The 24,929-nt window shown below is 43.4% G+C and overlaps 1 protein-coding gene across 4 annotated transcripts in view; it reads left to right on the top strand.

Moving 5' to 3' along the window:
* Positions 1–24,929, top strand: part of ATL2 (atlastin GTPase 2) — a 61,476-nt gene that overhangs the window by 16,736 nt on the left and 19,811 nt on the right. For all 4 annotated transcript variants that reach the window (XM_045010452.1, XM_045010451.1, XM_045010453.1 and 1 more), the window contains exons 2-8: positions 10,790–11,058; positions 15,021–15,155; positions 16,632–16,736; positions 18,566–18,616; positions 21,866–21,922; positions 24,291–24,383; positions 24,672–24,810. In XM_045010452.1, coding sequence (XP_044866387.1) covers positions 10,790–11,058; positions 15,021–15,155; positions 16,632–16,736; positions 18,566–18,616; positions 21,866–21,922; positions 24,291–24,383; positions 24,672–24,810 — 849 coding nt within the window. The remainder of the gene's footprint in view (positions 1–10,789; positions 11,059–15,020; positions 15,156–16,631; positions 16,737–18,565; positions 18,617–21,865; positions 21,923–24,290; positions 24,384–24,671; positions 24,811–24,929) is intronic.

Raw genomic sequence — 24,929 nt, 5'->3', positions numbered from 1 at the left:
GGTATGTTAGAAAATGGTGAATGATATATTGCTCACTTACTAGATATTTAACTTTTTGCTCATGAATTGTCAAGCTGTGTTAAGATGGTAACTAATTAAATTCCAAACAGCATATAAAACTTATTTTTATTAAACAAAACAACCTTAAATGTTTTGGATATAGAAACTTCTTATCAAAATGTTTCACATGTACAACTAAATGATTTATTAAACAGGAGGATTAACTGTATTCCATGAATTAAACTGATTTATTTAATCTTAACCTGGGAAATTTTTCAATTACACCTAAGTGAAAGTGATGGGAGCTTAAGTTCCTACTCAGTCTCCTAGGTGACTTAGGCTGACCTACTGTGCCATATTTATAAAGCTTGACCTCAAAAGTTAGATGTTTCCCCAATTCTTTTCGTTAGATAGAAAAGCAGCCTTTACCTCATTTTTTGGATGAGACTTAGGGATTCAAGAAAAAATTATTTAATAAATAAAAAAATCCAATTTAAATAAAAATCATTAACTTCTATTCACCCTCTCCTCTGTGGATACTGGAAGAACTTATGCTGTTCCTTCCTACATAGAGCTTTCTCCCCCTCGTCTAGCAAAAGTTAACCTGGTAGTTTCACTAACACTGGTTTACCACAACCAGTTATTTAAAGTTCATCTTTGTCTAGGAAGAATCAGGATGATCAACTTTTCTTGTTGGACAATCAGATACAGAATCCAAGTTGGCCTTGGAGAAGTAACAAATTTCAATGCCATCCCAGTTTGATGATGCATGCTATTAAATCTACTTTCACATACAAGAAATTGGTTGCCTGAGGTTTGGACAAATTCTGCTTCCCTTCCCAACGTGTGTGTGCTTTATGGGATCTGACCACTTCTGGAGGCAGTAAACAAGACACTTTTGGGGATGGGAACTTGAGATGCTGCATTTTTATTTCCCCATTCACATGTCTTAACTTAGAACAGCATCATGCAGCTTGGCACTGTCCTGGTAGAGCTCATTCTAGGTGAGAAGGAAGAGAAACAAACTTTAAGTTTGTCACTGTCTCCTCCTTCCCCACCCCCAACCCTTAAAAAACCAAACCAAACTTTCCTCTTCAGCAGTAGAGGAACATAATTGTCTCAGCTGCTTGATCCATAGGGTGTCCCCAAAACAGGAAGTGCATATTGAAATTTGACTGGGTTTGACACATTTCATGCTGCTACAGTCTTTGCAGATACTCACTACAGCATTTTTCTGAGGCCCAACTTGTGTGGAAGCGAACTGCTGAATATATCGAGGTGGGGAGGAGTGTTAACTTTTTGCCACCTATCCTGCAGTAATGTACTGTCTGCAGAAAAGTCTCCTGCCTTCCTCCTCAATTAAAAAACACAACAAAATACCAGTTTTCCAATATTTCCATTTAGTGGGAACTCTTCCTGTGCCATTGTATACACACCTGTCAATAAATAGACCTTTGATTTCTTTTTTCTAATTAGCTATGAAACTTCTTGGGTTTCTAGGTCACCAGAACATCTTCTCTCCCCATTCCCTTATGGGCATGCAGCTTCAGGTACTTTGCCTTTTTATGGTTTTATATAATCAATCCAGAATTAACAAACATAAGAAACAGAAATTCTGTAATTAGAAAGGGATGGGGGTGGCGGTAAATATTCATTTCCCCCTTATTCTTGTGGATTTCCAAACAAGTCTTTGGAACTTAACTCATCCATCCTATTTATAGCAGAAATATTCAAAACACTTAATTATTTCTGGCCTTAAAATGAGCTACTTGGCAGTATTTGCTAGTCAGCAATAGAAAGGCAGTGATGCGTAGAAGTCTGCAGTGGTGCCATAACTTGCATGTGAATCTTGCTGTGAATTTACAAAATGAGACAACTGGAAAAAAGAGTAGATAGCAATTGTTGATTTAAAAAAAATCATTTTATCACTTAGGAGTGTAGCAGAACAGTCTCATAACTGAACTATGAAATATTTGTTTAGATATTGTAAACGTGCTTATAAATTAACTAAAGGAAAGTAAATTTTATTTACATCTGTCCCTTAAGAGAACTAGTAACTCTATTAAAATTTCACACATGCCTACACTTTCTCTATTCAGTTCACTACCCCAAAACACTAACCACACTCAGGCCTCTCTCACTAGAGAAAGGGGAGAGACTTAAAAATGCCAGTCCTTTAGCAGGGTGAAAAGGTCTGACAAGTGCCTTAAAAAATTAAATTATGCTTCTCCACACTATATAAAACTCTTCAAGAACTAGCTTGGAATCTTAGCTCAAACTTTACATCCAAAAGCTCAAATAGTAAACTTTCTGATCATCATAAACTTTCCTTTAAAAGGGGCCGCTATAAACTTTAAAATATATTTGTCTGAAATTTTGGTACAGCACCTATTGAGCTTACAAGCAAAGCCTGAGATTACTATGACTGGAAAGTTATCGAGACAAACTTCCCGAGTTTTTTCAGTTTATTCTGCATGTGATAGCACTTTGTGTACTCCCTTTCAGATTCTCCTATATCAGCCTTTCCCTTTATAAATATCAACACAGGAGCAAAACAACATCTATTTTTAAAAAAGCTAGCACTTCTTATTTAAAAAGGTTACTGTATCAAATTTTTTAACTTAAAAGGCCCCAAGCAAACTGTTCCTTTTAAGCAGTTTTCATATTAGTATCCCTAAGTAACTTTTTACTGCTAAATTTTGAGCTGATTTTACTGACTTCTCATGTAAGGCAGTATTTTCCTATAGGCTTCAGAAAGATGGAATGAATAGAGGTCATTCAACGCTCTTACAAAAGCCTGGTGTTAGGAAATAATCCTAGGTTTTGATCTTTTCTTTTGTAACCAGTTCTTGTTGTGGTGAGTGCAGACAAACACTCTGTAGTCACTTAACGAAAGACCATTTCTGCCCCAAAGAGACTACAATCTGAATAGTCTAAGTGGGAGGGGAACCATGCACAGAGAAGTGGAGTATTCTGTCTTCTCTTGGGATACAATGTACCGAATAGTTGGTAAAACTATTTTTAATTTTCCAGAATGAAATTATTGTAAAATGCATATAAGGCAAACACTGTGGGTACTGTGACAGGGTGAGGCCAGATGGCTACAGCAGAGTGATAGAAGGCAGATAAATTAGCCTCAGATTAAGCAGGTCCCTTTTCCCTGGGTAAGGTAATGGGCAGTTCCAGAACAATCAGGAACTTGCTGGAACCAATTAAGGCAGGCTAATTAGGACACATGAAGCTAATTAAGAAGCAGCTAGAATCCATTAAGACAGGCAGGCTAATCAGAGCACCTGGTTTAAAAAGGACCTCACTGCAGTCAGTGAGGGGCGTGTGAGGAGCTGGGAGCAAGAGACGTGTGAAAAGCCGAGAGTGAGTAGGCGTACTGCTGGAGGACTGCGGAGTACAAGTGTTACCAGATATCAGGAGGAAGGTCCAGTGGTGAGGACGAAGGTGTTGGGAGGAGGCCATGGGGAAGTAGCCCAGGGAGTTGTAGCTGTCATGCAGCTGTTACAGGAGACGCTATAGACAGCTGCAATCCACAGGGCCCTGGGCTGGAACCTGGAGTAGAGGGCGGGCCTGGGTTCCCCCCATCCCCCCAACTCCCTCTTTGATATAAGAGGAGTTGATCTGGACTGTGGGTCCCACCAGAGGGGATGGTCTCTGGCCTGTCCCCCGACCCATTAGGGGAGCCAGCAGAGACTGCGGGGATTGTCCTCCTTTTCCCCATGCTGGTCAGCAATGAGGTTAGCTTAGTGAATGACAGGTTTGTGCCACTAACAAAAGGAGCCAAACTGAGGACTGCCGAAAACCTCTGAGGCAACAAATCCGCCAGGAAGCACAGAACCCACCAAGGCAGAGGAGGAACTTTGTCACAACACCAAACTAATACTAATTACTCTCAATTTGTAAGCACCTAGAGGATATAGGGTTATAAGGAATAGCCAGCATGGATTTGTCAAGAACAAATCATACCAAACAATCTAATTTCCGGGTTTGACAGGTTTATTGGGCTGGCTGAGCAGGTGAGGGATTGAGGGGGAAAGAGAGGGAAGAAGTAGACATGATGTATCTTGAGTGTAGCAAGGCTTTTGACACAGGCCTACATGACTGTGTTCTGAGCAAGCCTGGGAAATGTGGCCTAGATGAAATTACTAGGCGGATGCACGACTGGTTGACAGACCAAAATCAGAGTAGTTAATCAGTGGTTCACTTTCAGACTGACGGTGTATCTAATGGAGTCTTGCAAGGGTCAGTCCTAGGGCTGGTCTAGTCAATATTTTCATTGATGACTTGGATAATGTAGTGGAGAGTGTGCCTACAAATGTTTCAGATATCAACAAGCCTGGAGGGGTTGCAAACACATTGGAGGACAGGATTAGAATTCAAAATTGGAAAATAGTCTGAATTCAACGAGATGAAATTCAGACAAGTGCACAAAGCAACAATGAGTCCTGTGGCACCTTAAAGACTAACAGATGTATTGGAGATGTATTGCCTCTGGAAATTTCCATTACATGCATCTGACGAAGTGGGTATTCACCCACAAAAGCTTATGCTCCAATACATCTGTTAGTCTTTAAGGAGCCACAGGACTCATGGTTGCTTTTTTACAGATCCAGACTAACATGGCTACCCCTCTGTTCCTTCTTAGTGAAGTAATGTGCACTTGTCTAGTATCAATCAAATGCACAACTGCAAAATGGGGAATAACTAGCTAGGCAGTGGAACTACAGAAAAGGATCTGGGGGTTATAGTGGATAATGTTGAATGAGTCAATGTAATGCAGCTGCGAAAGGCTGATATGTAAGAGACTGGAGGTAATTGTCCTGCTCTACTTGGCACAAGTGAGGACTCAGCTGAAGAACTGTCCAATTCTGGGCACCACACACTAGGAAAGATTTGGAGAGCCCTGAGGAGAGGAGATAACTTTCCATATGCAAACTGATTCTGCATCTCTTTCTTGAGTCCGCAAGTAGTGATGGTGCCACCACTGTTCTATAGCTTTGCAAAGCATGCTGTTCTGTTTCACTGTGGCTATTCAAAATTGCATGGGCAGCTTGACACTGGCAAAAACATTCATTTGCAGTTTGGAAAAGTTATGAGCAGGCACTGGAGTTATTCACTGAGGCAAAAGACACTTTGCCTCCCCACACCACTTTAAAATAAATAAATAAATAAAAAAAAGCTGGTTGAAGAGTTAGACTAGTTGAGATGACTTCTCTTCTATCCATCCTGGCCCTCCTTATGACAGCCATGTGGCTTGTGGGGGTAGAAGAGACCAAATTCTTCCTTCTGTTGTGCATCTGTGGTGTGAGAGAGTGTGGCACTTCAGATTAGAGCCCTGCACAGGACTTTTTAAAATCCCATTCCCACCTATTCCTGCTGTTATGGCAACAGGTCCTACGGGATCCCAGTCCCACTGCAGGGCTCTACGTTAGTCTTGCATAGGGCTCTACTTCTGATTGTTGTAAGACCTTACAACAAGCCAGAGGCTGAGAAAATAGAGGTCTAAGCATAGTCCAGAGAAAACACTGGTAGAAATCCCAGCATCGGGAGTTTGGTTTTTCATCAGTTTGGTGCTCCTTCACATCGCTGATGAATGGACTCTTACCCGTGTCTTTTATATCTCCATCTGGCTAGTGGATACTTGGTGAGTCTTTCAAGACCTGCTGGTAGGCAAGGCCTTTCAGCAGCCAAATGCAGCTGGATATTCTCTCCCCCCCCCCTCACTTATACCAAGCCAAAAAACAATTCTTTTGGGTGAGGGGGAGGAACACCCCTCTCACACTTCCCCCGAGTGCATTTTTGTTCCAGATCTCATCCATGTTGCAAACTCAAGCTGTCAACTTTAGTATCTTCAGCTTTAGTCATGACTTAGCTAGAATTAACTTTCATGAGAGTTTGTGTTTAAGTAATGATACTTGATGGACCCATTCCCAGAGTTCAGTTTTGAGGTAGGAAACTAAATCTTTTTTTGTGTATGCCTCCAATTTAAATTCATGTAGCTATGCCTAATAGTACTAGTGCTCAGTTGTGTGGAAAATACTAGCTGAGGAAGCTAGGTCAGACCTGACTACTGGACATTGTATTCAGTTTTCCAAGTTCAAGTAGGCAAGTACGTCTCAACAGTGCTGTGGGGGATAGGTGTAAAGGGTTGGCTCTAGAGTGCTATGCCACAAACTCTGTTTATAGATCCCTGGTGGAATAGGCTGTAACACTAACTTAAACAGGTGTTCTCTGCAATACTCATCTTTGATATAGGACCAGAACTATTTAGCTTTGACTCTATCAAGGCCCAGAAAATATGCACAGTTATAGGAGTTGAGGAAATCTGAGACTCGTATTGTAGGATCTGCCTGACTTCTAAAGTTTGCACATCTGCTGCTGATGGAATGAAGACAATATCATGTTTCCTGTGAAATTCAGTTAATCTTGGGACTGTAAGTAGAAAGGTTTTTAAGATAATTCTGTTGCTATGAAAGCTAAGAGGAGAAAGAGCCTTGTGGTAATTATCCATTAAGCTTATTTCTGTAAGAGCCGAGGGAGGTACTGATGCAGGGTGCTCAAAATGCAGTGTAGCGCCTTCAAGGGAAAATGAGGTTCCAGGCAGGAACATTGACAGTTCCCCATTGCTTTGAAAGACTTTTTTTTCAGCACTATAAACTCTGAGTACTCCCCTTTTTTATTTAAGCGGCCATGAGACATGTGTTCACAATGCTTGGAAGCAGAAATTTCTTATTTTCATAGACTGGAGTGCATGTGTTCTTAGAACTGGATGACAATAGACAGCTCTTGCCAAGAATCAGACGACTGGTCACGATCATGCCACTGGAGTCTTTAGGCTTTGTGGTAAACTACTGAATGTCTTACTATGCCACAAAACCATTGGAATGCATAGGAGCTCTACTCAGAGGTGTCCCTGTCTGAGAGCAGGGTCCAGGATACTGTAGACCTGCCAGAAATGACTTGTTAGAACCAGCAGATGTTGGCTATGATTCTGCTATCGGCAGCATCATTTGTTTATACCTAATGATTTGTCCCCACAAGAGACAGCCGTCACTGGATCCTGAGGTACCTGTGAAAGCAACTCATGCAAGTACCTGCTGCATTGCATCCTGGTGATGGGAGACCTCTACCTTCTGGACTTGATTGAGATTATCATTGGACTGTCAGTTCGATCTGGACTTCCACTTTCCTTCAGCTCAAATTGGAATGACCGCAATGCACATTATTATGGTTTGACTAAACCCAGTCAAGAAAGCCTCACACCAGTGATGCTTGCTTTCTCTGTGAATTATAGCTACACACAAATCATCTGGAGATTAGGGCAAGCCAGAGCCTATAGGGACCTGGTATTCTACCAGGTGTCACTTAAAGTGGGAAGGAAATAGGATCATGCCTGTGTTCAGAAGCCCTGTTGGTGTGGCATAGTGAGCAGTCTTCCAACACACTTCTAGTGGGAAAGGAAAAGCAAATTAGTGTCAACCCGCAAATGATCCCTGGACCAATTCTTTTAAACAAATCCAAGTAGTACCTGCTGCCCATCCTGAACATGTTAACTGTAGGGACGCGCAGCAAGACTTTTCTAGCTGTTCACAACAACCACACCAGGGGCATGTCTAAATGAGTCAGGTCCTAAATCACTTAGGGCTGTATCAAAGCACACTGGGAACTAGTGGAACATATAGTGAGTACTAATGTCTATGGTTATGTCAACACAGCACACTAAGGCCAGGTCTGTGTGACCCACACCTGCACATTCAGTGTTTCCAAGTCCATGCTTGAGCAGCCACACTGCAGTGGAAACCTGACCCTCTCAACCATGCTGGCTCATCCATACAGCAGTACGCAGACCTGAGTTAGAAATCCAGCGTCTGTGGCCATATATTATCATATATGAGGATTCCTAGTGCCCTTGCCTGCTGAAGCTGCTCTGGGGCTTGTTTCATAGTGGGCTGTGGGAGAACTTGTCTGTCTATTCCACGGGAATTGAATGACAGTGTTTTGGGTGGCTTTGGCCTGCCAGCACATTCGGACAAGCCAATTTGTATCCCCACACTCTCAGCAGCCAGAGCCAACATGGATCCTGCCCCAGTGGAAGAACTTCTCTGCCTAATGCTCTCAGTCTTAACTTGGAAAACAGGTGGAGCACCTGCAAGATGCTGGTGGACATTTTGGCCTTTTCTGAGCTGCCAAAGACACCTCTCAAAGGGGCATACTAATGTCCCAGCTGTGACCCAGCTGATGCTGCTCATGCCTGTTGCTTTAGCTGCAGATTCCACCTGCGTTGACTGGCGCTTCTGGAGCAGGGCCACGAGCATGGACTACTGGGATCACACAGTGACACGTTGGGATGACTATCAGTGGATCCAGTACTTCTGAAGGAAGAAGCAGATGTTCCTGGGGATTTGTGATCAGTTAGCCCCTATCCTCCAGTCACCCGCTTGAGGGAGGCCCTCCTGGTCCAGAAGTGGGTAACTTTAGCAATCTGGAAGCTGGCTACCCCAGATTGCTACAGGTCTGTGGCTAACCAGTTTGAAGTTGGCAGATAAACTGTGGGAATTGTGACAGAGGTTTGTGAAGCGATCAGGACTATGTACCCAAAGGTGGTGGACATGACAAATGTTCCTGAAATATTTGCAGGCTTTGATTGAATGGGCTTTCCAAACTGCACCGGGGCCATCGATCGGATCTGTGCATATAGATTGCCTTCCACAAGAAGCACGAGTACATAAACCACAAGTGTACAACTCCGTCATTAGGCAGGCGACCACAGGCAGGTTCATGGACACTAACGTGGGATGCACTGGCAGGGGGCATGATACCAGGGTGCTGGGGATTGGGACTTTACCTTCATGGACAAACTTGGACATTGTTGCCACCAAATGACATGGAACACTGACCCCACTGTTACTCTAGGGGACACTGCTTACCCACTGTTGCCATAGCTTATGAATCCATACCATGATTTCAGAGGACCTGACAAAAGAAGGGTAAGCTGCAGACCCAGTGACTGTAGAATGGTGGTAGAATATGCATTTGAAATCCATTGGTGCTGCCTTCAAAACCGTTTGGATCTCAGTGTAGTCAGTACAGTCTGCATTATTGTGGCTTGCTGTATTTTGCACACTGTCTGCATGGAGAAGGGATCTTTTTGCCAGGAGTGGACTCAAGACACTGCCATATTTCTGCATAAGGGCACATAACCAGACAGTGCACCTGTGCTGACTGCTGCTGGATCCACATGCACAATAGAAATAAGGGGTGCCTCGTGTGACCAGATAATGGATTTGCACATTGGAGTTTTAAATAAGCCCTTGCATATTGAGATGAATATTTAAAGGAGATAATCTCCAACTTTTTAACTAGATCTTCAATTGTAGTGCTCAAGGATAAATGTTAAGGTGGATTTTCAAGGAGCAACAAAAGTTTGTGCCCTCACCCCTTTTCTCGAGAATCTTAAAGATGTGTTTTCTGTTTGGACTTTTTATACAGTATTGGGAATACTTAGTCTTGACTTTCTTCACTTGCAGGGAATCTGAATGAAAGTTTGAGGTTGACCTGAGTTGTAGCACTCTTAGCACCCTGTGATGGAGATGGCCAATTTTGGTGCTTTCAGGGCTAAGTTGGGATTTGCTGCTATTGTCTGTGTATGTATAATGTGAAACTGTGACAAAGATATGGTGGCCTTTATTCTCTGCTAGGCCAGGAAGAATTGTCAGCTCAAAAAAGAAGCTATTTCTAAATCCTTGACTTTGAGAAGACCATCTTATTAATGCTTCATTCAAGACACTTAATTTCAAGTGCGGAAAATCACATCTGCATTGTGCATGCCCATCTCAGTATATTTTAGGATAAGTGCATAAATTAATCTTGCCTACTACTTCATGTTCTCTTAAAATGGCTTCTAGCTCTGTATGTTAGCTTATTATTAACAAGCAGTGTTAAAAGTGCAAACTTCCCAATGTACGTAGTAATTAAAATCAGTGTCGTGTTGGAATTGGAAAGAAGCAGTTCATAAATTTCAACAATCTTTTTCAGTATACGTCTGTGAAACACTAGGTAATATTAAGTTAGTACAGTTTGGTAACCAAAACTGTCAGAGTGTCAATCTTCTGTCATTGGAAATGTAGTAGTGTTCTAAAAATAAGTTTTGTCCTCCTTTAACATAGAAATTAACATAAAAATTGAATTTTTATTTAAGTGAGAAGTAGCAAAGATCCTTGTTTGTGACAGAAGCTGCATTTCCAAAGGTCTTAGAGAGGGTTTCAGAATATTATTGCTGAAAAGATAATTTTGGAATGCCAGACTCCTCTACAATTGAAAGAAAGTTGAGGTGCTAAGATACAGATGCTACTCTGCAGTGTATTACATATAGAGCTCATAAAAATATACAGTTTTCTGTGTCAGAGAACTTGTGCCATTGGGGACAAGATCCATATGAAATGGAGAATATAATTAATTCTGACAACTGGCCCAAGACAACTTGTAATACCTGCAAAGTCATCTTTCATAGCAATATGATAATGCCTTGACCCATGCATCATCAAATTAGCCATGGAAAAAGTATATGTGCCATGTTGGTTCCAGGGTATTAGAGAGACAAGGTGGGTGGGGTAATATCCTTTATTGGACTAACTTCTTTTAGAGAGAGAAGCTTTTGAGCTACAGAGCTCTTCTTCAGATCTGGCAAAAGTATGTGATCTGTAATTGCATTATCTGAATTCAGAAAAGTGTTTATTTTTAGCTTGATTCACTAATTGTCTTTTCAAATATTAATTTCTAGATAAGAGTTTGGAGGAGGATGCCCTGGTAGACTCTGATGCCCTGGTTAACTCAGAAGATGAAGCAGATTTGAAGACACCTTGCCCTATACAAATTGTTCTTGCACATGAAGATGACCATAACTTTGAACTTGATGAAGAGGCACTGGAGAACATTTTGCTTCAGGAACACATAAAAGATCTCAATATAGTAGTTGTATCTGTAGCAGGGGCTTTCCGCAAAGGGAAATCATTTCTACTGGACTTCATGCTTAGATATATGTACAACAAGGTGAGTAGTTGAAGGCTGTTCCTTCAGGAATAAATAAGATACCACCTAATTTGCTAGCTCTTTGTTTTGGTGACCTTGTTTATATACCATACTCACTTTTTTAAAATAAAAACAACCCTGCCCTTCTGACTCCAGAAATATTGACATGGTGTCAAGTTGGTGGAGACCTTGCCATCATGATGAGTGTATTTCTCTGTAATATGATAACATTTGAATACAGCCTCCAGTCAATTTGAGTATTTCAGGGAATAGTCTGGGCATCAATAACCAGAGGAAAAATGGAGCACGGCCATCAGATTAGCACAGCTGCAAGCACCTCTGCAATTGTCTCAAAGACTTGGTTGATAATGCCTGTTAATTCCTTGCAGCATAACAATGCCTCTATCTCATCTCTGCTGTGGACACCCTGAATCACTTCTCTCCCAGACAGAGAGAATAATGGCAGTGGATGTAGGGGAGGGGAATAGGGTATCCTGATATGGGAGGAATAGGGGGTGCACACAGACCTCTGCCATGTGAGGGAGGAAGAAGGAAAAGGGGCACACACCATTTCAGGTCCTGAGATAGAAGGGGGATGGCCCACAGGGAGCTTATGGGGAGGAATGGAGAATGCATGGAGCCCCAGCTGGGTGTGGCGAGCACAGCTGGCAGAAGCTATGATGTGTGTGTGTGATGCACTAGTAATACTGGTCTTCAGTTCTAAAGTGTGTTCGAGATATTCTTTGTAAGTATCCTGGTTTCCTACAGTAGCTAGGTTAACTTCTTGTTGGTGTCACGGCAGAAATTGGCATGGAGGAAGGATTTGAGACAGGGTAGTGGCTTCTAGATGAGTTTTTGGGGAGAATACTCTATGTATAAGGTGCGGCATGGAAGAAGACAGATTTGTGGAGGAGGTGGACTAAGTGACTATAGCCTCGAATGCCTATCAAACCATGTCCAAAGAGCTGTCTGATAGCATTTTACTTCTATTGACTGGCAGGTTTCCTCCTTTTAAGATCGTATCTAGCACTTGCTCCCCCACTCACTCACCTCCTTCATACAAGGGACTTGAAAAATCTTACCAGACACCTGTTAGTTAGAGGACTAGGTGCAGATGAGGGACTACACCCAAGTGAGAAATTGAGCTTTCTGCCAGTTGCTGCTTGGAGTGTTTTTCCTATCAGACAGCTGTCCCTGGACTCAAGCATTGCTAAATTTTTCTAAAACCACAAGCCCAGGTGGATCGTAAAACAAGCCCAAACCATTCCCTTTGAGAGCCAACTGTAAGCATTGAGGATATATTCTCCCTGCCTCCCCCAACATACCCCATTCTCCCCCCCCCCCCCCACACACACACACTTTGCCAAACCAGATGATCAGAGGGTGCCACACTGCCCTCTGGAAGCCTGCCTGCCATGCCAACTTTACAAGTACCATGCCACCCTCCCATGTCGATGGCCTGGCCACGGCCCCAGGCTCAGCTGGACAGATGCTGGTGCTGCTGTCAGGCAAAAAACGCAGTGACTATGGGTGTTTTAGGCTGGAGGACTTGGCCACAGAGTGGGGTAACTCCAAGTGCCAGCGAGGCACACAGGGTGTCTGTGGTGGGTGGCTGGCTCAGGCCCTGAATTCTATCTGGGGGATGGAGGTGCAGGAGGGGTCCAGTCCAGTGTTCCTCTGAGTCCTCTCCGTCTGCTGTCTTCCAGTCCTGACTTTCCACAGAGGCTAGAGTTGCTGCATGGCGGGCGGCATGATGGTGGTGGTGTGGTCCTTGGATCGGATTTTGGACCCTGCCCAATGCTCTTTAAAATAAATACACAAAACCCACTGGCCAGTAGGTCTCTGATGAAGTGATGTGACATCTTGGATACTGTGGGGGTGGTGGGATGGGGACTCTGCAAACATAAATCTTTTAGTGTCAGATGGGGTTCTCAACCTTCTCAGTGAATAGTCCCAATACTGCCTCTGCTGCTCACAGCTCTTCTGAACAACAGTATGAAACTCATGAGTCTTGACAATGCTGCTGATGCCCAAAGTTATCGAAATACAGCAGTAAAACTGACCGTCCTGTTAATTTCACTCACCTCTTTGCCTGGCCCGAGAGGAAGGAAGTCAAAATCTCCAGCCCTTGTGCGTGAAGTTGGGGAAATACCCCAGAGCAGAGGTTGCTAACCCCTTTTCACTTGGGAAGGGGAATGAAGATCCTCTCCCCACAGCTGCTGGAGTCCCCTCACCGCCTTTACTCTGATAGGAGTTGCAAGAGAGACATTGAGGATGTGGTAGTGCAGATGTGGGCCAGCATGCTATATGGCTTTTCCTTTGACTTTGCAAAGTAGTACTATTCCAGGAAAAAGTAAAATTTGCGTTAGATGTTGAGTGATTGTTGCTCACGTACTGTCTACATAGACACTGTTTTAGGGCATCCTTCCAAAATGAATACCAGCATTGGCAATTTTAACTAGCAAATATCTGTCTGGTAGAAGCATGTTGCTATACTAATTCCTTCTGCTAAAATAGCAGGAAGTATGGCTTAACTATAGCTTTGAATCAAATGGACTGTCATCTCCCGGCCTTTTAATTCATGGCAAAACATTTTTCATAGAATGACCAGGGATCAGAACAATATTTCAGAGTTTAAAAAACCATGATTGCATAACACTTGTAATTCTTGCCGGTTTGCTGTTTCAACCCTGGCCTTTAAAAATAAGATAAATGGCTTCAATCAATTCAGAGATTGAATTAAGTAAGGGGAAGAGTGGCAAAGTTTCAACTGCAGTTAAGAGCAATTAAATGTTTTCTAGATTTTTCAGTTACAGAAAACAAACTTATAATCTACATATCGGCACTTATATAAACTAACACCAGTGCACATGTATTCCGGTATCTTTCATCTGCTCACTGAACAGTGACCTTGAACAGCCATCTCCCATGGATAGTAGACACAATATGTAATACCAAATTAACTGCCATGCTGGGGGCCTCAAAGGCATTCTGCTGTTCGCTCATCAATCCTTGGTGGTGAGAACCAGGGTAAATTGTTGCCTTTTAAAAAGGTAATCTAAGGGTGAAATGCTGACCCTACGAAAGTTGATGAGGTGTTTTGACATTGACTTCAAGGGAACCAGATTTCATCCTAAATCTTGACACTCAATCCTAGGCCACTTCAAATTGCTGCTGTCAAAACTATTTGTTGCTTTAAAATAATGGCTGTGCTGATTAATCAGCATTTTGGGGAGGAGAGCAAGATATTGTCACAGTTTACAGCCTTACTAAGAGTTGGGTGAAATAATCCTCTTGTAAATTTAGAGTGTAAGCTTTTCCATACCCATGACCTCATTATCTTGTATTAATCACTATGGCCAGTAGCGCCATGTAAGTAAAACTATGTGGGTTTGGTTTGGGTCTTTTCCTTTGTGTTTAGATCTAATATGGAGGCTTTCCACCCCATTTGTCTTGTTTGTTCTGTAGTGGTCAGACCAAAACTGTATCTGGATTTTAAAAAGGGTTGGATAACTATGATCCCTCCTATACACCCTTGTACAACTAATTAAATGCACCATGGGGTGGGAGATGGTGTTTACATTCCTCTGAAAAACGGATGGTTGGATGCGGTATACTGGAGTAGCCAGATAGTTTGATCTGGCATGGCAAACCCTCAAGATATATCCAATTCTAGACAATTGGTACACATTACATCTGTGAAATGGTCTGCACCTACTTTACCATGTTAGTGTGAGAGTCAGGTCTCACAAGTAAGACTGGTCACTATTTGGATGAAGGCTCTGAAGGAATACACATCTGCTGCCAAAAGAGGCATTGGTGACACTCTTGCCTCAGACAGTACTGATCTAAAGCCCTATTATACTTTTTGTAACTTGAAAGCCTGTTCTAAGAAACCAGAGAAGTATATGGAAGTGTGCTAAAATACCATCCTACAAGTGATCCTCTTGCTGTTGAGTAAGTTTGTGCCTTTCTCTTAACAGAATTCCTCATGTTGGATAGGTGGGAACAACGAGCCATTGACTGGATTTACATGGAGAGGTGGATGTGAAAGAGAAACAACTGGCATTCAGATTTGGAGCGAAGTGTTCGTAATTGACAAGTCTGATGGGACAAAGGTAAATATTTCTATGCTAAATGGACTCATTCTTTATAACCTCAAACTTTTGTTGCCTTCATGAATTTGGTTATAAAGTTTGTTTTTTAAGTGGTCAGTTACTCCAGTCACCCTCTTTGTATTAATGCTAATAGTTTCTAAGAATAAAATTTCTGTTTATTTATGAGATGGAGTGGGGTACAGGAGGGGAGGAGAGGGAGAAATTTTACCCTTGCTCCAAAGCCTTTTGCCAGAATCAAATCCTCTTAAAATATATATTTGCTGCCGTGTTGCTGTTCAGATACTTTGTGGCTCTAGTGGAAGGCTTTCTAGAAGTGACTGCTATTGACAGTACTGTATAGCCAAATGCTTAGGCAAGGGAAGTATTCTGCAGAAAAAGCTAGTGAATTCTGCAAAAATGAGACGCTGTCGTAGTCTGCATTTAGGCTCCAGTGGAATGTACACATGGCCACAAAATACCTGGAGGCCAGGCTTTAAGTGTACGTGGAAGTTGTTGATCCTTCTCTGTACGGTTCTGGATGTGAAGTTCTTCTTGAGATCTAAGTTTTATGTATAACCTCTTCACAGCAAAGCAAAGGGTTCACAAGTTGCATTGTATAGTGAAATATGCAGTGACTGCTGAAAACAAGGATTAAATCCTCTTAAGCCTGTCTCCCAGAGCTCTTGACTGATATTTTTCATAGGCATGGCATTGCTAGAGCCCAAAGGGAAAGTTGGCAGCATCATTGGCTGGATAATGTTACAAGTTTTAAGTAGATGGTGGCCTTAGTGAATGTTGGAAAGAACCTTGCATCCTGAGTTGTATAGAGTTGCCTCTGTAACTTCCATGACTTTTAAGTCAGGGCTAGCTGACTGATTCTGTGATTGCAGAATGGTCGAAGTGTGGGATCTTGTCTCTAGCAGTTTGTGTAATGTTACCCATTTGTTCTTTTTTTTTTTGTTAATAACCTATTTCAAAGATCTAGGAGATCAGACAGTAGAAGTGTCTTGGAGTCAGGACTACTTCACTGTTCCATCACTTAATTGTCAATTTACTCAGTAGGAAACAGCTAGTTTTCCTTCAGAAAATGTTTAACTGCTTCATATCTTGATGTAAGCGTTCTCACACATCTAGTGTTCATGAAAGGTGCTGGATTGCTGGCCCCGGAAACTGAAGGCCTCTGGTGTGTCACAGTCAGCTTTGCTACAGTGCCCTGTAAGAGTGCCCCACTGGTCATGGTTGAGGAGACTTCGGGGGAGAGGTTAACTCTGTGTCTGTGTGGCATTCTGCAGAATGCCAGTGAGGGTGTCACTCTTTGGTAGTGGTTTGAGTTGTGGACACCTGTCCACTGGGAGCTGAAGTAAGACTGTCAGCTCAGTTTTAGTGAGTCATCAGAGGGGCAACAACTTCCGCTACCTGGGCTGGATCTGACCCGGCAGCCTAGAGGTGAAACCATAACGTCTTGGTTAATTATTGCTGCTTTTTAAAAATCTTTAGGTGGCTGTACTACTTATGGATACCCAAGGTGCCTTTGATAGCCAATCCACTATCAAAGACTGTGCGACGGTATTTGCTCTGAGCACCATGACGAGTTCTGTCCAGGTGAGAATAGCTGTGCTGATAAATGGCAGCTTTTAAACCTCTTTGGCTTAGAAGACATCTTTAAAATGTGACTATAGATATATTTTTAAAAGGATAGGCAGACCTTTTAAATTACCACAGCTCATTTAGAGCTCACTTGCAGCTGAATCTCTCTTTGGATCTGAGATTACCCAACACTACCCCCTACAGGTCCCTAGTTCTGTTGCGCTGCAGATTCTACTAGGGGAATCCCAAATTGATTAAAAATATATATAACAGTGACACCTCCACAAAGATGCATGGCAAAAATTGCTAAATAGCCCATCTTTTACAAAGGGGGGGCTGACCAGCACAATAACCTCTTAAATGCGCTATTGCTGCTACAGAACAGTTTTTGACAAACTTCTTGCAGTATGTCTCGAATACTATTTTGAGGCTGTTCTAAGTTTTCAAAAATGACCGGGTTTTTTTAAGGAGTATAAAATTGGACACTCATTCATTTGTAACTCTTGAAAATGTAGGCCTCTGTATATGTCTATGTTAAGAAATACATACATATAGAGAATCCCCCCTCTCAGGAGATGACAATACCCTTCAAAGGTATCTTCTGAATCTATCGATTAAATTTTAACAGTCATGAGGGGAAAAAACACACTATCATTTTTATTACCCACTTTTAACATTTAAGAATAGAAAAAATGAGTTATTGTAGCTATGTTTAAAGAGACATGGTCAACTTGAAATCTAGCCCACTTTTAAAAAATGAGATACTATGTTTGCCCTGGAGTCCCCCTGTCACCTTGTATGCCTTTACAGTCTTGTCTGATTTTAACTGGCGTTTCCCTTCATTGTTGCTGTCCAAAAGACCCATACAAACAGGAATCTGTGCATTTGATATTTTGTGCATAGTCGGTTTCACTAAGTAAACTTTTTTGGGGGCGGGAATGATACTTTCCCTTTCTGTTGAGGTAATCTTGCTTGTTACAAATAACAATAGTATACCACAAACTTTCAGAAGATTGTTTTGTGGGTTTCACTTTTTTAATTAAAGGTAAATTTCAGAGTATTCTAACAACCTTGAAATACTATGCTGACCTTCCACGATATCAGGCATTTAGTACATTATCTTATCCTTTTCTCCTGAACCCTGGCTTGTATGACTTCAAATCTAGCCATAGATCACTAACTCTGCTTTGAGTTATGCCTCAGCATTCGGTATTGGCACTGTCTCCTCAATCCTGGGGCCTCAGGAGAGGTAATGATTTATTGGCCATGTTGGCGAAGTTCTGTGTCATTTGGGATATTTAAAAGCAAAGGAACAGAACTTTGCAAAATCAGGCAATATATAGAAGAGAACTATCCAACTCTATGTGGGCCACCACCAGTGGGGTTCTGTCTGATGCATCATTACCACAATAGCATGTGCTGGGGCATCACCTATCCCTGCCCCAAGTAATCTGAGTTGGGGATAGAGAGGAAGGTGAGGTGAGTTTCGAGCTGCTAATGCTAAATGTGTGCCCCTCTTACTAAACTAGGGGGGAGTGTTCAGCAAATTAAAAAAAAAAATTGCATCTCATTCGCTCTTGAAAGAACTCTTACTAGCTAGGATTTGGAAACTAATCACCCCGAACAGCAGTTAGGTCCAAAGTAGTTGGTATGTCCAGGCGGTGCGTTTGAAAATGCAGTATTTGATACCACTTTGCCTAAATAGTGACCGTTGGTTTTTTAGACCTCAGCAGAGCTGGTGTGAATACTCAAGTTCGCCCCTATAGACTAAATCTATGTTACAAAAACATAAAGAATAAACTTTTCTCCCGCTAAAAGTCTTTGAACTGCAATATCTCTTACAGGTTTACAACTTGTCCCAGAACATTCAAGAAGATGATCTCCAACATTTGCAGGTAAATATAAACTGAGTTTACTTAATATGGTTTGTATTGAAGTGCTGTCCTCTTAGAATTTTTCTGTTCCCTATTTTGCTTGATTTTGCGATTTGAAACTTTAGGAACCCTATTTAAGGGATTGTAAACCACTTTTGGATCAGGTTAGATCTATTTTTTTTCAACTGGTTGTAAGCACAATCTTTTTAAAAACAATTAAGGTACTGGTAAAGCAAAGGCAGTTAGCATGATGGGGTGTGAAAGTATTTCTGTCTTCCTGGGAGGGAACTCCCTGGCTAAGAGGCACGTCTGCCCAGCGATGCGGCTAAGCAGAGGGTCTGCCAAACCAAACAATAGAGGACTGATTGATTTGATTTATTTTAGTTAAATTCCAGCGGGAGTCAGAATTGGCTCAGAGAGGCACTGCCAATTTGGGACACTATTAGGCACAGCTGTGTCTGATTAAGGTTCGGAACTTTCGGCCTAGCTTGCACTTGAAATTTGTACTGGTGTAATTGTGTGATTGCTTTGTTTTACTGATATAGTTCTACCAGTACAAGCCCTAGTGTGGATGCAGTTATAATAGTATAACTGCATTTACACCAATATAAGTGTATTCACATTATGGGGGGTTGTATTGCTTTAACTACACCAATCTAGTTAAAGCGGCACACCTTTTTAGTGTGGGCAAGACCGCAGAAAGGCAAGAAGATGTCCAAGAGATGGAAACATTGTCCTGTTTGTAACCTGCGTTTTCTTCTTTCTAAGTCACGTGAGGCGAGAGTGGCCAGAGGTTGCTGGGTTTTGGTTTTGTGCATGGAACATGAGCCTGGTCTCTTTCAAATAAATTTGATGTCCCGGAGAGACTGGCTTTTGTGTTAGCCAAACCTCTGTCTCCCATCTCCAGCTGCTCAGACCATGGCCTCTGCCACAGCTTGAAACTGGTTAACACGTCACCTGATACCAGGCTCCCCGACACATTCAGCTTCGCAAAAGGTGACAGCTGCCAACAGTAGGAGCCAACTTATAATTAGACATTTTTCAAATGCATTTCACAGCTAATACATAAGTGCTTCTTACTGTTTGAACTTTCAGAGTGCAAGCTGAGCAAAAGAACTGGGCAGTTTCTTAGAGATTAAAGGGAAACTCTGATTTCCCAGGTGGTCTTGGTACTTTGATTGGATTCCAGTTGTCAACCTTGGGGCTGACTTGAGTGGGGTGGGAACTTCCTCTAATAGTTGAGGGTGAGATTCATGATTGGGGAGGGGAAACTGCCTGATGGGTGAAGTTGGGAAAGGGGGATAGGAGACCCATGCAATCACAGGTTGTAGTTTGGGGTTGATAGGGTATGAGCAGTGTCTCCTCCCACAGCTCTTCTATCCTGTGGACTTGAGGTGGGGGTGGGAAGATGCTTGTATTGGGGAAATGGAATCTGTGGCTTGTCCTAGGTCCTTGTTTGGGTACTTGGCAGCACCAGCTGTGTCCCTCTAATGCCCACTTTATGGGCCCTATCCCCTTCCAGAGTGACGTGGTGGCCGGAATAGGCCCTGGGTATCCATGTTTATGTTGGATACTGCTAGCGTTTACAGCCAAATCAACGCCACCTTATGATCAGTGGCAGTAGACTGGGGCCTCCCAAATGTGGTTTCATTTCTGTCTTTGAGAGGCTCCAGAGGCTAGTTGTGTATAATGGCTCTTCTGTGCCAAAAGTGCTCTTGCGTTGGGTTCCACAGGGTGCCATTTCTTTTCCCTGCTCCTCCCACATGTACATGGGTCCACTAGAAGGGCTAGTAAGGAGACATAAGGCTACTGTGTATCTTCCCTGTATTGATGACATCCAGCTGTCCCTTACTTGCACTGAACCAAGCTGGCTGAAAGCTCAAGCCATATAAGATGGGTGGTGTTGGTAGGATGGTGGAAGCAGCCAGAGGAGAAGATGAAATTAAGGGTGTGTGCTATTTGTTACTAGAGTTTGAGATCTAATACCTTGTTGCTGCTGGTAGATCACGTAGCAGCAGTGAGTAGGATGGTTCTCTTCCATCTGCACCTGGCCAGGAGACTGCAGTCATTGTCTTGAATGCACACTTTGCTACCGCAATCTAAGACTTTGTCGTCTCATTTAAACTACTGCACTACCCGGGGCTACACCTTAAATCAATTCTGTAACTGAAGCTTGTGCAAAAGGCAGTGGCTTGTTTATTGAGGAGTTTCTTGCTGTGATATAATACCAGTGTTCAAGGATCTGCTTTAGCTGCCTGTCAGTATGTTGACTCTGGAGGTTGAGGTATCTCTGTCATTGGAAATTTTTAAGAGCAGGTTAGGCAAACACCTATCAGGGATGATCTAGATAATAGTTAGTCCTGCCTTGAGTGCAGAGGACTGGACTAGAAGACCTCTCGAGGTCCATTCAAGTCCTGTGATTCTAAGTGAGAGACCATATCTCTGCCCAGCTGTGATGATGAAGTGTGCAAACTGGATCCTTTTCTTTTCCCCTTTCCCCAAGCTAAAATAGAAATGTGGTGATCTTCAGGGCTTGCTGCATCTGGTTCCCATGCTTTTGAGAAGGGAGGGAGGAGTTGAGGGCTTGGAAGGGTATCTGGTGGGTAGGGATCATTGGCTGGAGTGAGAGTTAGTCTGTTCTTTCTGATTTGGGGAAGCTGCTGCAATTCTAAATTGGCTTTTATTTGTAAGAGATGTCAGGCACCTAAAGCCTCTGACGAGCAGTGTTTTGTAGAAACCCAAATCAGTGTGCAGCGTTTTGGAGGGGCAGCCCTTGGGGGAGTTGGGAGCATGCTATGTCAGATGATGACTGCCCAAGGATGCCTGGATGGAAAGGTTGGGCAGGGGTACTCCTTTAGCTGAGGAAACCACAGGGTGGGAAGGAAGCAGCTGTGCGAGACCAGGTGATCTGGATAATGAAGCTGGAAACCTGGTGGGGTGGGGTGGGGGGCTTTTCAGAGACCATAGTGGGGACTATGAGAACTATAGGAAGGTGGAGGGGAAATCTTCATGAAGAGGAGTGTATTGTACCGGTATGACTTGCAGACTTCCTTGAGAGGCCAGGGAAAGGATACTCCTCTCTCAATGCAATTTGTTGAGCATTGGTATTCTCGCCCTCCAGGTGCCGAGGGTTAACTTCAGGGCTATTCTTAATATTCAGTTAAAAATTGGAAGCCATTAATTTTCCCATTGATAAGAGGAAGCATTTGGCAACACAGGTTATTTTTGTAATCTGTATATGGCATTATTCTTAACAGTTTCATTTAATAGTTGTTTACAGAGTATGGAAGACTTGCTATGGAAGAAATTTACCAAAAGCCATTTCAGGTAATACATACTCTAAACTCCAGTCTTTTTACATAATTACCTAGTGCAGAGGCTCTCAAACTTCATTGCACTGCAACCTGCTTCTGACAACAAAACTTACTACACAACCCCAGGAGGGGGGACTGAATCCTGAGCCTGCTTGAACCCTGCCACTCTGGGTGTGCAGGCCAAAGCCCGAGCCCCACCGCTCTGGGCAGGAGGGGTCAAAGCTGAAGCCCAAGGGCATCAGCCCCAGGCAAGGGGCCTGTAACCTGAGTCCTGCCGCCCAGGGCATCAGCCCCAGGCAAGGGGCCTGTAACCTGAGTCCTGCCGCCCAGGGCATCAGCCCCAGGCAAGGGGCCTGTAACCTGAGTCCTGCCGCCCAGGGCATCAGCCCCAGGCAAGGGGCCTGTAACCTGAGTCCTGGCGCCCAGGGCATCAGCCCCAGGCAAGGGGCCTGTAACCTGAGTCCTGCCGCCCAGGGCTTCAGCCCCAGGCAAGGGGCCTGTAACCTGAGTCCTGCCGCCCAGGGCTTCAGCCCCAGGCAAGGGGCCTGTAACCTGAGTCCTGCCGCCCAGGGCTTCAGCCCCAGGCAAGGGGCCTGTAACCTGAGTCCTGCCGCCCAGGGCTTCAGCCCCAGGCAAGGGGCCTGTAACCTGAGTCCTGCCGCCCAGGGCTTCAGCCCCAGGCAAGGGGCCTGTAACCTGAGTCCTGCCGCCCAGGGCTTCAGCCCCAGGCAAGGGGCCTGTAACCTGAGTCCTGCCGCCCAGGGCATCAGCCCCAGGCAAGGGGCCTGTAACCTGAGTCCTGCCGCCCAGGGCTTCAGCCCCAGGGAGGAGTCCTGCCGCCCAGGGCTTCAGCCCCAGGCAAGGGGCCTGTAACCTGAGTCCTGCCGCCCAGGGCTTCAGCCCCAGGCAAGGGGCCTGTAACCTGAGTCCTGCCGCCCAGGGCATCAGCCCCAGGCAAGGGGCCTGTAACCTGAGTCCTGCCGCCCAGGGCTTCAGCCCCAGGCAGTGGAGCTCAGGCTTCAGCTTTGGCCCCAGGCCCCAGCAAGTCTAAGCCGGCCCTGGCGACCCCATTAAAACAGGGTTGTGACCCACTTTGGGGTCCCGACCCACAGTTTGAGAACCGCTGACCTAGTTTTTCAACACTTGTTCATATGGGTAGGAAATTAGTTAACTTACATTATGGAGAGAAATTAGCTGGGCTGAAGCTAGTCATCTCTTTGTATAGGTCTGGGTGAGATGTTTGTGAAAAAGCAAACCATGGTAATCTGCCCGATGAGATTTCATGTAAGTGAACTTAGGCTAGCATAGAATCTTTCTGGAAAGGCTGAAGGAAATCTGACAAGGAGTTTAAGATACGAAGTATTTTTAATTTTTTTATAGCTTTTCAGCCCTCCTAAGGTTGTGATGGTTTTTTATGTTTAACTCTATTTCCAAAACAGCTTGCGCTAAATCCTTCAAATGGTCTTACTCTCCTTGGAGTATTGGCAGTATAGATCCCCGCTCTTCAGGGTTGTGCACTAGTCACCAATGTTGAAGTCCTCTGGAAAGCAGTTTAGGACTCTCACATGTGTTCACAAGTTCCTTCTTCCTCTGTAGGTGCCCTCAGATAGTTCATGCTATAGTTTAAAAGTCTAAACGGCCTGTGTTGTCAACAATATTATATTGTCTGGCAATCCTGTTTTGTGCCTTATTCTGGAGCAGTGACCTTTGATGAGACACAAAGCCAGGGTTTAAGCACAGTGGCTCTTTTAATAGCAAATTGTAGAATGAATGGCTGTTCTGGCTCTGGTGCTTTGGGAACATGCACTTCATATTTGCTCACTCCAGGCAGCCTTAACACCAAGGGACTGTGAACATCCTGATCTCAGGGTTCCCTTGCAGTTTCTCTCTGCCTGTTAATTTGGTGTCTCCCAAATCCTTTTTGTTCCCTGTGTGGTTCTTCTACCAGGTCCTGGCTTTTACTTAGGAACTAAATAAGCAAGATACTGTAGGTGTACATAGCTAGTGCCATCCAGCTAGCTCCCCTCTTGATAGGGGAGTGATGTCATAAGATCTGTTTCATGTCTCCAGTTGATGGAAGGGGGGGTCACACTCCTATATCTGGGCTGGCAAGGGACAGAAAAACTAGAGTAACAGGTGAGAGTGTCCTTTTCGCTATCAAAGGTCACAAGTACATGCTAGCTTGAAGGTGCTCCTTCAACTGTACTTCCTCACAACACACAGAGGAATAACAAGTGTCTTGTATTCAGATTATTCAGGTTTGGGGCTATAGTTTGTTGAATTACCAGCAGCAAATGTAGGATTCTTGATTCTCTGTCATTTTCTGCTGCTATAAGGAATATTAAATTAACTATTCATTATTATTGTGCTCTCCTGTATAGACACTAATGTTCTTAATTAGAGATTGGAGCTATCCTTATGAACACTCGTATGGCTTGGAAGGAGGAAAAAAATTTCTAGAAAAGCGATTGCAGGTAAGTTACGACTTACAGAACTCACACTGGCTCCTTCGTTCAGGTGCTGTTCTGTGTTTGAGATAGCTACACATGGTTGGCTAAATATTTTCTGCTTGCTATTTTCTCATAATAGAAATGATATTTAAATATATGACATCAAGTGATTGTCTTTGTACGATCTACATTTTTATAGAAGTTCAGAAAAAATCTATTCATAAACTTCCTGCCATTAAACTCAATTATAAATTATAAATCTCGCGGTCAGCTCCACAGAGCCATCTAGAATTCTTACTTTGCTTTGTTCAGGTAAAGCACAACCAGCATGAAGAGCTACAGAACGTAAGGAAGCATATTCGCTCGTGTTTCAGCAACCTTGGCTGTTTCCTGTTGCCCCACCCTGGTCTTAAAGTTGCGACTAATCCAAATTTTGATGGGCGGTTGAATGGTAGGAAACATTCCATTGTGTTAATTGCTTTGGATATATACCATTAACATTGTTTTGTTGTAGCACAGAACTTGCCTTAAATCTAGATTTTTACTGAAGAGTTTGGGGTTAAAAGGTAA

Source organism: Mauremys mutica, chromosome 3 (genome assembly GCF_020497125.1).
Source record: "Mauremys mutica isolate MM-2020 ecotype Southern chromosome 3, ASM2049712v1, whole genome shotgun sequence".
NCBI lineage: Eukaryota > Metazoa > Chordata > Testudines > Geoemydidae > Mauremys > Mauremys mutica.
This window is presented reverse-complemented; position numbering and strand designations above follow the sequence as displayed.